Below are 14,239 nucleotides of genomic sequence, written 5' to 3' on the forward strand. Positions count from 1 at the left end.
ACTCTGTAGCTGCTCTGCTTACAGCATGTAAGGCTGAAACAAAGTAATTGAGATAACTATGAAAAAGGACAGTATTTGACACAGAAACCTCACATACATTTACTTGAGAAGCCCAATATAAAACAGTCTGGACAGAGCACAATGGGGTTTCCCCACTCACCCCATGTCAGTGTAATCTTCCTTGCTATTAGATTACACTTCTGTTCATTTATTTTAAAACATTTCCCACAAGTCTTATCTGACCTGTCAACCTGTATCATCTCTAGATCTAAAAAAGAAGAGACAAATTCTGCTGGTAAAATCCCTTGTGAGTCAGACACAGCATAATTGTATTTCTGTTTTACACCAATATCATAGCTTAGTAAACAAAGCTATGCCCACTGGTGAATGCGTTAATCCTTCTCAGTAGTATCAATTTCCAGAGCTTTGGGTCCATGAAATGAAATATCTATTGGTGTGTTTACCATTGCCAGTCCAGATTCATAAAGTTGCATTGATTAGATTTTTGAACTGTGAAAAATCAATACAGGTTGGGTTTTTTATACAAATTGGATTTGGATCAGGAAGAAAATATTCCACAGATGAGAAATAAAACTGGACAGAAAAATGTGATTGAAAACATCAAATGGTGGGGGGTATTGTATCAGTCTCTGCTGACTTCTTTGTCTGTCCAGTGATTATTTTCTTACACAAATTGATTGTCAAGAAAATTAAGGCTCCAAGTTTGTGAAAGATATTTTCCAAATTAGTCTAGCATTATGAGTAACTGTATTAAAATGTTAAAAATCCACTTACATGCAGATATTTTATAAAGTGAGCAGACTATATCCTATAATACCCTACACGAGCCAGTGAGCTTGTTGACGGCAGCATTGCTACTGGAAATCATGAAAGCTTTTTTTTTGAGTACTTAATGCATCAGAAATGTATCCATTGAGATGGGGCAGGATTATTTCCAGAAAGCAATTAATAGTTACTCCAGTGATGGGGAGACATTATTATGAGTAACGCATAAAAAGATACAGCAACTTAGTTCCAATGTTGTTTTTATTTTATGTGGTTTGGGCTGTGGCACTATGATGGGGTAGTCTGCTTCCTTTCAGGATAGTGGTGCCTAGTGGTCAGCCCAACCCCATCATGTGGAGTGGCCCATTAAGCTTGTGAAAGGTCTGATACGGATATAGATACACACACACATACGGATCTAGAAGATATTGATAAAGAGGAAGTGTCCCAGATATAAGTAGTGCTTCGGAGGAAATCTCATCCCTGTGTCTTTAAGGGCCTGGGGCCAGGAGCCTTGCAGAGAAGGTGAAGTAATGCTCCCCTCTTACCCAACAAATTGGGGATAAACAGGGGATTGGGGTCAGCATAAATGCTGCTCCCTCCCTTATAGCAGGGCAGACACCAGCAGGAGAACACTGGTCTGCTGAACCCTCTGAGGTCTAATTGCGGGGAAAGAAGCCAGCTGAGGCAGAAGTGGGCTAAAATCTTGCAGCTGGCTAATTTAAAACTAGGATTGGTAGAATTAGGGGTTTTTTATATAATTTTGATGGATAATATTGATGATTACTTTTCAGCATGTTTTTATTTGTATCAATAGAAATTTTCACAGTTGTGGGAAATTTATGAGGGGCTCAGACAATGGGAGGCAGACAATACTTATTTTGTGACAGTAGACGTTGGGATTCAAAATGTTAAAACTTTATAACCATTAAACACAAATCACCAGTATCACATTTCAAAGTACACAGAGTAGATCAAACTTTAATAAGTTCTCTAGCAGCATTTTTCTTACTTTGCTTATTTGTAAATTTCAATTAGTATTGATGGAAATATTTTTTCATGGTTTGTGTGCATTTGGTGAAATTAATGTTTACCCGTTGTGACAGGGTCGGGCCAGATGGCTATAGGAGAGTAATAGAAGGCGGATATATTAGCCCCAGGCTAAGTAGGTCCCTTTTCCCTGGGTAAGGGAAAGGTTCCAGAACAATCAGGGGACTCCTGGCTTAAGAAGAGACAGAGAGACTGGCTAATTTACAGCCCAGCTTCAAGGAGAAGAGCTGAGGACACCTGTTTTGAAAGAGGTGACTAGGACTCTTCTGTGCACCCAGACTGGAGTGATCTAGGGCAACTAACCAAAGTGAGTTACACTAGATGGAAGGAGTTAATAAATCAGATCTCATGAGGGATACATGTCTTGAACCAATTTAGTCTGAGTAATTGACTGAAAGAACCTGAGGGGTCCCTGACTGCAATATACCTACAGAGCCATGAATGGCTGCAAGGGGGCATGCTGGATGGTAATGCCTCGTGGCAGGTACAAACATAAGAAATGTAACTTGGAAGTCTGGGAAATGATACGTCGCAAATATTTTCTCTGCATTAAGTTTAAAAGCAAAGAGCTAACAGTTTAAATTTAAAGTGAAACTGATTGTTTGGGGCAGTGTTGGCTCTGCTATATGGGCAGGATAGGTGGTCATGTTGTGCTGATGGGCTATATTGTACTGAATAAGTATCTGAATAATGGTTTTCAGTGCATACTTTGATGTTGACACCTTGATTCTTTGACAGCCTTACCTCATTGAGGAGTATCCTATGCCATGAGTAACCCTTTAGAAACCAATGGGACTGCTCATCAAGTAAGGCATTCCTTAACATGAGCAATGACATGAAAATCATCTGTATTCACTAGGCACAATTAAAAGCAGAAGCATCCAACATTTTGCAGTTTCCAGTAAATCCACCATTAATCACAGTTGCAGTAATTATTTTTGGGACAAATCTAACAAACAGACAACACAGAAAAGAGAGAGGAAACTGGGTATTAGTCAGGTTCCTTGATTCCCATTCCTCTTGGCCATCCATTCAGGCAGTTGGGCTCATGATGGTTAACGGTCCAATTAGAGTCTTGGGTCTACTTATACCCATTTGACCTTCAGCAGCAAAGCTGGACTATTATATATGATATCTTAAATTCATAAAACATTTCACATACAGGGCTAGCTCCTCAGCTCATGTTAAATCAGCACAGCTGCATTGAAGACAATGATTCAAAGGAGAATCTGGCCTAAAAACAGTTTAAGTCTAATCTTTCACCCCATGGTAAACACCATAGCAGGGTGTTTCCTAGCTATGAGACAATATTTTAAGACAATTGTAGGCCATGGGGGAATAAGAAAAATTAAATTCAGCCCAAATAATCAGAATAAATCAAGAAAACAAAGCAACAGAAAGAAAACGATGGGGGAGAAAGAGAGAGAAGGTCTGTAAAAACGCTGGATGATTTATAAAGTATAAAAGGAAGTCCTTGTGTTTTCATCACAACCCTGACACAACTATTCCAGCAAAAGCCCCCGTGTATCCATAGTTATACCAGCAAAAAGTCCTTTTGCCAATATAACTCATTTCATTTGGGGAACTGGAACCTTTTCTAGTGCAGACAATGCCACCATTTGGTGTCATTCAGAAACAGCTCTGTCACTTTTGAAACTTGCAATTTAAGTTTTTAAACTTTTGTGGGAGAAAAAATTATATTAATAAAATCAGTTGCTGAAAAAATGAAAGATAGAACAGGGTTGTCTCCAGGACACAGCAGGTAGGTAATTTAAAAAGCTCAGGAATATTGTTGAAATTATTATGCAAGCTTATTAAATGCAATGTATATTTAAATTGAAAAAAAACTTTCTTTATTAGGCCCAGATAGGTGAATTTTCATAGCCTCCAGCAGTTAAGCATATTGGGTAAAAGTCGGGTTAGATTAATTTCTAATCTTTATGGAAATCCATTTTTTAATAAATGGATTTCCAAGTTATGAATATGACACTTAAGGGTTTAGAATATCTGTAGCACAAGGTTCATCATTTAAATATGTGGGGAAAGTAAAATGAAAGAGTTTTTTATTTTAAGATTATATGAAAACTTTTGTTTACATATATTTTTATATTTTAACATAATATTCTAGCTGAGTTATTCCTGAAGTATGTTGAAATAACATAGAAATCTTATCATTAGAATCTATAAAATATTTAGCTTTAATTTTCTTTTTCCTATTATGCAATTAGAAACTTATTATAAAACACAGTTAAGCGAACTCATTGTTGACTTAGATAATTAAAATAAAGAATATGAAGTGAATTTTTAATGCTTTTTAGATTAGCCCCAGAATGATCAACAGATTTGTCTCCTTTTCAAGAATATCTACCAATAATGCTTCAGACTGTATATGATGTCTTCTAACAAAATTAATGAACATTCAGAATTAAGGACATGCTCATCCGGGATGGTTCTGAGCCCTTAAAGCATCCAGTGTCGTGGAAGGAAGAACAGACATAATTTAACAAAGGGTCCAGTATAGCAATTACATGATCTTTGAGCTTTTTTATGATGTGACATTTATGGACAGAATTGTTTGGGACCATCTACCTATTTTGGGGTTTTATATTCTGCTCATCACTAGAGTATCTCAGTACCATCCACTGTGGAGTATTCTTTTGTTTAACTTCCTATGCGAACATGGTCTACCAGGACAAACAGAAATGTAGTCAGCTATTGTTTCTTCCAGTTTGGGGGATTTTATGCATATGTTTTTCTCCAAGAAGAACTAAAGAGTTTGTTGTGTGTTTGGATATTCAGAACACGGTAGCTTGAACTGAAAGCGCATGCTTAGTCATATTTATTAGGTGAGCTCCTGGTTTTAAACGGAAACCTTCTGTGTGCTTGTGCTATTTTGCTGTAGTTAGGATGGTCATTAGATTTGATTTCTCGTGCCTTGCCTGAAGAGTCATGAGAACTGTACTTGGATCTCCCAGCCTGAAGAATCCCTCTCCAGTGTCCTCTTAAACAGCGTTTTTAGGAGCTTAATATTAACTAATTGAAACAATGATGGAAACCTGAGAGTTCAGACTCTGCCCACAGAGTGCTGATGTGTCAAGTGTTTGAGCAAGAGGAGGCAACTGAACAAAGTATCTTCTCCGCTTTGCAGCCTTATTATCAGAGAAATGTTGAATTTCACCATTAGCTTTCAAAGGAAAACAGTGTCAGTTCTCCAGGGCAGCCACTGGTTCATTAGTTCATGGCAGGAATTGTTTTCAAATTTTCCTTTGACTTCAGAAGGCATATGAAGAGATCACTGGTCTAGAACTGTTGTCCTTTTGACTGACCAAAGTGAGGCCCTACACTCAATTTGAAGGCATTTCTCTGTCTCAGTGCAATGCAATAACTTTTGAATTCTGCATCCGATCTGTTCCAAAATTTCAGGAAATATTCTAGGCATCAGTGCCCAGAACCCTATTGAATTTGGTGAAAATCTGAAAACTTGAAATGGATATGGGGGACACATGGTGCCACTGGCATCTGATTAGGGGCACGAGGATTAGAGGAGAATGAGGGAGCACACAGAACCCCTGGCATGGGGGGCAGAATGTGGGATGCTGGAATGGAGGGTGGCAGGCAATGAGAGTACAAAGAGCTGCTGGTACAGGAGAAGAGGGAAACAGAGAGAGCACACAGAGCCTGGGCTTTTTATCCAGGTTATTTCACAGCATTTGGAATGAAGAACATGACTTAGTATTTTTGAAGTTTTTCACAGGTATGCATTTTTGTTTCCATTTTCAGTCTGCTCTGCTTATTTCATCCAAGCCAGTAAATGGCAGTCATTTTATTTGGTGAGCTAGATTTAGATTGGTAATGTTGAGATAAAACAATAACAATATCTGGGCCAGCCAGACCACATCTTTTACTCACAAGGCTGATTTTATTCACTGCAATTTGTTACATGAGAACTAGTTTTGCCATATTTCTGGTCTACTTGAACAGTGTGGATTCTCCAACCCTGTTGCATCCACTATGCTGACAATGGCTGGAGGTGATGTAGGTGTCAGCACATTGGCACTATATTATCAGATCATCTCTCTACGCCTGGCTGATCCTTCTGTGCCTGGCTATGTTAACATGTGAAAAGCAGCAACAATGCAGGATTTGGGTCTGTCTAATTACAGATATCCTCATCTGGTGTAATTAACCTGAGCCAGATCCTCGACTGGTATAAATTAGCATAGTTCTGTTGAAGTCAATGCAGCTATGCTAATTTATACCAGCTAAGGAGCTAGCCTGTACTCTCGAGCTAAGTGGATGGGTGTAATTTGCTGCACTGGAAGCATTTACCCAAAATAGTAAATTTTGTGGACATAACACTTTCTGGGAGACAACTGAAGGGTCTGTTGAATAAAATTGTTCTTCTTTAGGTAAGCAAAGGAGAAATGCTGAACTTTATCCAGATTTAATTTATACAAGTGTTGTGCATTGCAACATGCTAAAGGCACTCAGTAATACTAAATTATTTCAACAAAACTTTAAAGTCTGTCTGTATTTTTTCATGCTCACTTGCAATATATTCCCCAAGGAAATATATTTGTATTTTAGCATAATTTTGTCATTTTTGTAGCCTATAAGGTTTATATATAGTTATATATATATATATATATATATATATATATATATATATATAGTTATCTACATAGAATGTTTTTAAAAGGTATTGCTGAATAAAACTGTTCCTGACCCTAAAACATTAAAAATGACATTCCTATACATATGTTGTAAATCACGCAGCTGTCAACATCTGTAATGTTATTGCATGGGGGGTTGGTTTTTATTACTTCTTTCTTTCTGTTGAAAGATTGAAATTGATAAAGAATTTAAATATGTACTTTTAAAAAAAAATTCATATAGAGTGTCACTTTTTGCCATTACAGACATTCAAGGGGGAGTGTTTATATACAATAGTTCAGAGTAAGAAATTATCATTCTTTAAAACCTGTCAGGGGAAAATCTTTCCACCATTTGGTATGTTACACATTTTAAATCCCGTTTTAAATCAGAACAGACATGGTTATTCTGGCTTATACTTATAGTGCTATCAACTAGCTTCTGAGAAGGAGGAGGAAACATTCCTCTGGCAGGTTAATTGCAGAATAACAAGCAAATTCTGTCTGCTGAAACTAATTATTTTAAATAAATTTAAACTATATTGAGCCCTCTTATAATGAAACCATTCTTTTCACAGAACAACTTCACTCTAAGTGGAGGTAGAATTGCAACTGACATATTGTGATTTATTGAAACAATTCAGGACTTTTAATTCTCCTTCACTATGAATGGAGTTTCACTAGTGCCCCATCCATGCAGAAAAATTTACTGTGAATAGAAATGACGTGCAAGAACTGATCTTGTCACCATGAAATAGTTTTTATAGTTTGATCAGCCAGCCGTTGATGGGCAAAAGCAAAGCTTTTTAAACACAGACCTTGAAAACCATTGCAGAATTTGGGACATATTCCTGTGATGAGGGACCTATATATGAGTAATACTGTATTTTTCCAGGGCTGTGGGTTGCTTGCTGTTTGACATGTGTTATTTCCTTTCTGTGTATTAGCTCGTTGGCTTTTATTGCCATAAGTGAAGGTCATTACCATTGGTACAAACTGATTAATATCTCAGGGATCACTTTGCTGTAATAAATTAGTCACACTTTGTCTTTTAACTCAATCCACCTGGACCCTGTACTTTTCAAACTGTTTAAATAAAAACTGTGTCCTAGATTTCTGGAAACACCTATCAGAATCAGGAATGGATGTGATATACACTGGCTTAGGGCTTGATCCAAAATGCACCCAAGTAAATGGAAGTCTTATCATTGGTTTCAGTGGGCTTTGGATCAGGGTTCTATGGCATGCAATTAGCGGCTGGCCCTAACAAATATAAGGATTGCTACTTACTTGCTGCTAACGAAGGAGTAGTTCGTGTGGTTGCAACCTGTATTTCATGATAAAAGTCCTTCATTTAATCACTCTTGATGACCGATGTCTGTATGCATTATCATGCATAGTCCATAACAAAACATGATATTACCATCTAAAAGTATGTATTCTTTGAATCCTGTATAGAATTATGCACTATGGACTGTGGCAGCCATGGGGTTTGTTCAAGAGGAATATGCCAATGTGAAGAAGGCTGGGTAGGACCAAGCTGTGAGGAACGTACATGCCACTCTCACTGTGCTGAACATGGCCAGTGCAAAGATGGGAAGTGTGAGTGCAGCCCTGGATGGGAAGGGGATCATTGCACCATTGGTAAGATTTTATATGTTTTTTTTTAAAGGCTGACTAGCTAATAGGAAGATCTGCTGCAGCCATCAACTTGAAGATCTTTTGGAAAAATTAGAGAGCCAAATTCAGGCCTGGAGTACACAGATGCCTCTCCACTGACTTTGATGGATTGGCACACACTTACACCATATCCATATTTGTCCCACAGACTGGTCAGTGCAGCTTTTGCTTTACATGCAGCAATACTGATGTAACAGTTGGACGTATCCAATCAAAGCTCTATAGGTTACATTCTAATGCACAGCTGAGCTACATTCCTATAGGTACTGAGAATCATAAAAAAAATACTTAAAAATTATTAATAAAAGTTGTGAGAGGCTGAAACTAGCAGGCAGCTTAAATAATTCTAAATCTGCTGCCTTCCCATCATAGGATTTAAATATTTTGCTTGTCACAAGAGATGGTTTTACAGCAGCCGACAACTACAATATTGTTAATAAGAAGCTAAAGTTTATGGGTCTTTTCAGAAGTCACTACTCAGCTGTACAAATGTTAATTGTTATATTTTAATAAAATGTGACACATTTTTACAAAGCTTAATAGTGTTTCTTGCCAAAATGTCATTACTGTTTTCCCAGAGCATTCTTATTCTTAAACATTTTAATTGCATGTAAGAGAACAGGATACCTAATTTTGAGAGGTAGGTAGTCCAAATTTTCAGGCTTTGCAAATACTGCGCTTATCGTTTTTCTTTTCTGTATTTTGAAAATTTCGCCCTTCCTCATTTAATTAAATGGCTAAATTCTATAGCCAGTGATTCAATTACCTTATAATACCTGCTTATAGGGAGTAAAATTGATAAAAAATAAAGGTAATTTTCTTTATTGTTAGTAAAAAATGATTTTGTTCAAGAGATTTAGTTTTGGTTTTAAAAGGAAGATAACTAAGCAATGAGTGAATTAAGTAGAAGGCACAGCTTGCATTACACATGGTAGTGCCCATAATATTAAAAAACAATAACTGAAGAACACACACGTAGCTGCAATTATTGTTTGTTGCTATATGAGTCCTTTCTGACATCCTGGATAACAAAATCAGCTATTTGTTTTATTCAAAGTGGTAGGAATAGACCTGATTACAATAAGAGAGAGGCACTTTATCTTAACCAAAGTATGGTAAACTGTTAGCAAATGGTTTCTGTGTTTGAAATTCAATCTATCACAGTTTTGTTTTTTCTTTTTTAAGCTCACTACTTGGATGCTGTGCGAGGTAAGCTTTTCATATCAGCATTGCAAAGGAATAATGAAAGGGTATAAAAGTGTTGGGAATGGGGGTATTTGGGTGACTTGTTCCCTTTTGAGCCTCCCATTTCCTGTACCGTTAAGATACAATATTTATCCAGGATCGATCAAATGGATAACTGGATAGGTAGGTATCTATTTACAGAGAGGTCTCGTTTGTCAAACAAAATATCAGTACATTCTGCATTCTTAGCTCTTTATATTGTCTCAATATTTCATCAGAAGCAGAGGTGTCTAAAGTAAGCATGACTGGAATGTGGCTTTCACATTTGGTTACCAATTTCCATATATATGTAATATGCTACGTGAGGCGAGTCAGATTTCTGCTCATGGTTTCCATTCACGGAGTGATGACAGCACTGAGGACTTGGTATTACCAGAATAATTTGTGTCAATCCTTCCTTCTATTAGAACAACATTTCCATATTTTTATCATCTGCAGCTAGAGAGTAGGTTTCATTTGTGAAGGAAATATGCTTCTCTAAGACTTTGGAGGTGGGGGAGAAATGTAAAACAACACATGTTTTAAAACCTGGCATTGTACAGTACCGTGTGAGGTTTTGAGATTCAGAGGGATTTATAGGTTTCAGAGTAACAGCCGTGTTAGTCTGTATTCGTAAAAAGAAAAGGAGTACTTGTGGCACCTTAGAGACTAACCAATTTATTTGAGCATGAGCTTTCGTGAGCTACAGCTCACTTCATCAGATGCATACTGTGGAAATTGCAGAAGACATTATATACACAGACACCATGAAACAATACCTCCTCCCACCCCACTCTCCTGCTGGTAATAGCTTATCTAAAGTGATCATCAAGTTGGGCCATTTCCAGCACAAATCCAGGGGGGGCGGAGGGTGAGAAAACCTGGATTTGTGCTGGAAATGGCCCAACTTGATGATCACTTTAGATAAGCTATTACCAGCAGGAGAGTGGGGTGGGAGGAGGTATTGTTTCATGGTGTCTGTGTATATAATAATGTATTCTGCAATTTCTACGGTATGCATCCGATGAAGTGAGCTGTAGCTCACGAAAGCTCATGCTCAAATAAATTGGTTAGTCTCTAAGGTGCCACAAGTCCTCCTTTTCTTTTTAGAGGGATTTATAAATATTTGCTCTACCTCACACCCGCATTGGTTGCTGCTTTGAGCAATTTGTGTGTTTGCCCTTTGGCAGAAAACGCTATCTGGGCTACAGATGATATAGTTGATTAAACCATTCCAGACCCAAAGAGCCAAATTCTGTGTAGATTTGCACCCTGTGCATGTCCTTTGACATAAATTTGCTCTGCAGGGCCTATGGCTTGTTTCTGGCCCTACATGTCTATGTCTTTCATGGTTTGGAAGCAATCTCTCAGTCCTAGCCACACTGTTGTGTAAGAAATCACACTGTCCCAACGAGAAACTGCAGAACTGGAATTAATTTGCAAACTGGACACCATCAAATTATGCCTGAATAAAGACTGGGAGTGGATGAGTCAATACAAGAACTAAAAAATTTCCCCCTACTGTTACTCACACCTTCTTGTCAACTGTTTGAAATGAGCCACCCTCATTACCACTACAAAAGTGATTTTTCATCCTGTTGATAATAGCCCATTTTAATTGAATTGTCTCGACCCCTCACTTGGTAAGGCAACTCCCATCTTCTCATGTACTGTTATACATATCTTCCTACTGTATTTTCCACTCCATGCATCTGATGATGTGGGTTTTAGCCCATGAAAGCTTATGCCCAAATAAATTTGTTAGTCTCTAAGGTGCCACTAGTACTCCTCATTGTTTTTGTTTCTACTGTCCCCTGGGAAGATGGCTCTCAGCAGAGATATCAGACGAAGCAGGATTCCAAAAAGGATTGGGCACCTATTTATGTATTTATTATTTTATCTCTTCAGAATTAAATAACAATAAAAAATGTCCATACAAAGAGCCCTAGGTTACCTGAGAATTATTAGACTTACACAGTGAATAAGCTGCCAAAATCTTAACAACCGGTTCCCTCCTCGCCCCATGAGGGGGTCGTGGCCCACCCCAGCCCCCTGGGGACTCCTGCCCCATCCAACCCCCTGCATTTCTTGATGCCCCCCCCAAACCCTGCCTCATCCACCCTCCTCCCCTGTCTCCTGACTGGCCCCAGAACTGGGCAGGAGGGTCTCGTGGGCCACCGTAGTGGGTGCCCACCCTGCCCCTAAGAGCCAGAGGGACCTGCCAGGGGGCGAGGTGGGGAGTCCCGGCGGTGCTTACCTGGGGCAGCTCCCAGGAAGCATCCGGCAGGTCCCTCTGGCTCCTAGAGGTGGGATAGCATAGCTGGGGGGGAGCAGGGAGAGCGGCTGCTCCCCCCAAGTGGCTGCTCCCCCCCCGATCACATCAAAAGTGGCGCCTTAGGCGCCGACTCCATGGGTGCTCTGGGCCTGGAGCACCCATGGGGAAAACTTAGTGGGTGCAGAGCACCCACAGGCAGCTCCCCGCCCCATGCCCGGCCACAGCTAACCTCACTTCCGCTCCGCCTCCTCCCCTGAATGCGCCGCCCCCCACTGCTTCTCCGAATCAGCTGTTCGCACAGGAAGCCTGGGAGGGCTGAGAAGCAAGCGGCGGCTTCACTCCCGGGCCCAGGGAGGTGAAGGTGAGCTGGGGCGGGGAGCAGTTCCCCTGTGCGCCCCCCCCAGTTACCTGCTGCAGTGCGGGTGGCCCTCCTCATGCCCCCCCGCCCCAGCTCACCTCCGCTCCGCCTCGGCCTCCCTAGGCCTGAGCGTGAAGCCGCCACCTGCTTCTCAGCCCCCCGGCTTCCCGTGCGAACAGCTGATTCAGAGGAAGCCGGGGGCGGGGGGGCAGAGAAGCAGAACGGGGCGGTGCGTTTAGGGGAGGAGGCGGAGGCAGAGTGGAGGTGAGCTGGGGCCAGGGCGGGGAGCTGCCGGTGGGTGCTCTGCACCCATCAAATTCTCCTCATGGGTGTTCCAGCCCCGGAGCACCCACGGAGTTGGCGCCTAAGGCGCCACTTTTGGCCAGCTGTTAAATTTAGAAGCCCTTTTAGAACCGGTTGTCCCTCGAGGGACAACCGGTTCTAAAATTTAACAAAATTTAACAACCGGTTCTAGTGAACCGGTGCGAACCGGCTCCAGCTCACCACTGGACTTACATTCATAAAGGACAACCACCCACAGCAAAATATAATCATAAAATATACCAATAATGAATTAACTCAGCTGTCCAATAAATCTAAACAGGAAAACAGCCCCTTTAATCTCCTCGGGAACATACCCTCAACTTTCAAAAAAAAAAAAATCTATGAAATAAATGGCTTTGATAGTGTACTGGAAGATCATCAAGATCAAGCTATTTCAGACCAATGAGGGACCTAGAGTCCCAAGGCCCTTATAGACCACACCTTACCAGCAGACCGTCTCTATTTTATAATGATGGGGGGATATAGCTCAAGTCTCCCTGCTGATGGCAACATGTCTTGGGGGGAGAGGTGATACTTCAGGTAGGCAGATGCTAGGAAAATAAAGGCCTATAAGTTGTAAGTAACAATTTAAACTCTACCAGGAGACCTGTAGGCAACTGATGCAGATCTTGGAGCCATGGTGTCATGTATAATTTATGTGGATAACAAGAACTATCCAGAGCTATACAAGTAAGGATTAAAAAAGCAAAACACAAGGATCCTTGAAAGAAACCACCCTCTGTCTTTTGGGAGTTAGGAAAAAACATTCTCTGTGTGCAGGCTGTTCTGTAATGCACCTTTCTCTGAAGCACATGCTACTGGCCGCTCTGAGCCAGAACACTGGACTAGATGGACCAGTACAGAAGTTGGACCAATAAAAGGTATTACCTCATCCATTTTGTGTCTCTAGATGGACCACTGGTATTTAGGCTCTGTCTCTTTGGCTGGCAGTTCCAAACACTTTTTGCAATATCTCCTTTAGTGGCTGCCAGAAACCCCTGCAGACTGAGTCTTCCTTCCTCTTGGAATCAAATCTTTTCCTTTCAATAGTGCAGAAGTGTCAACACACATTTTCAGATAAAGAGCATTGAATTCGTGAGAGTCCATTCTGGCAAAGAGAAAGCACTCGTTTAGAAAGGGATGCCACTTGTAGTGTTAAATTGATTGCTAAGCACCATCCATTGTCCTTTGGCTCCCTGTGTGGTAAGGTAAAAATCTGACAAAAATCTGTACTGGCACCAAACTATACAAGCAGGTGGACATTAGTGGGCACATCCAAGATACTATCTATCTGTCACACCGAGCAAGGAACCTAGTTGAAAATGCTGAAATTATTGTTAATTCAGAGTTTACAACCCTGGGGATGATGCAATTGATCCATTTTAGATCTAGTTTCATAATTTACAGAAAGAAACCAAAATATTTCCCATAGCCACCAAAGGGCAAGTGTTTGTCTTATTTATAGATTCATAGATTCATAGATATTTAGGTCAGAAGGGACCATTATGATCATCTAGTCTGACCTCCTGCACAACGCAGGCCACAGAATTGCACCCACCTGCAAAAAACCTCTCACCTATGTCTGAGCTATTGAAGTCCTCAAATCATGGTTTAAAGACTTCAAGGAGCAGAGAATCCTCCAGCAAGTGACCCATGCCCCATGCTACAGAGGAAGGCGAAAAACTTCCAGGGCCTCTTCCAATCTGCCCTGGAGGAAAATTCCTTCCCGACCCCAAATATGGCGATCAGCTAAACCCTGAGCATATGGGCAAGATTCACCAGCCAGATACTACAGAAAATTCTTTCCTGGGTAACTCAGATCCCACCCCATCTAATCATAGAATCATAGAATATCAGGGTTGGAAGGGACCTCAGGAGGTCATCTAGTCC

The 14,239-nt window shown here is 40.4% G+C and overlaps 1 protein-coding gene across 9 annotated transcripts in view; it reads left to right on the forward strand.

The window, feature by feature from the left end:
- The window catches only part of TENM1 (teneurin transmembrane protein 1), a 1,396,333-nt gene that overhangs the window by 1,242,350 nt on the left and 139,744 nt on the right, over positions 1-14,239 (forward strand). For all 9 annotated transcript variants that reach the window (XM_074962522.1, XM_074962525.1, XM_074962521.1 and 6 more), the window contains 2 exons: positions 7,947-8,132; positions 9,354-9,377. In XM_074962522.1, the coding sequence (XP_074818623.1) occupies positions 7,947-8,132; positions 9,354-9,377 (210 nt within the window). The remainder of the gene's footprint in view (positions 1-7,946; positions 8,133-9,353; positions 9,378-14,239) is intronic.

Source organism: Natator depressus, chromosome 9 (genome assembly GCF_965152275.1).
Source record: "Natator depressus isolate rNatDep1 chromosome 9, rNatDep2.hap1, whole genome shotgun sequence".
Taxonomy (NCBI): domain Eukaryota; kingdom Metazoa; phylum Chordata; order Testudines; family Cheloniidae; genus Natator; species Natator depressus.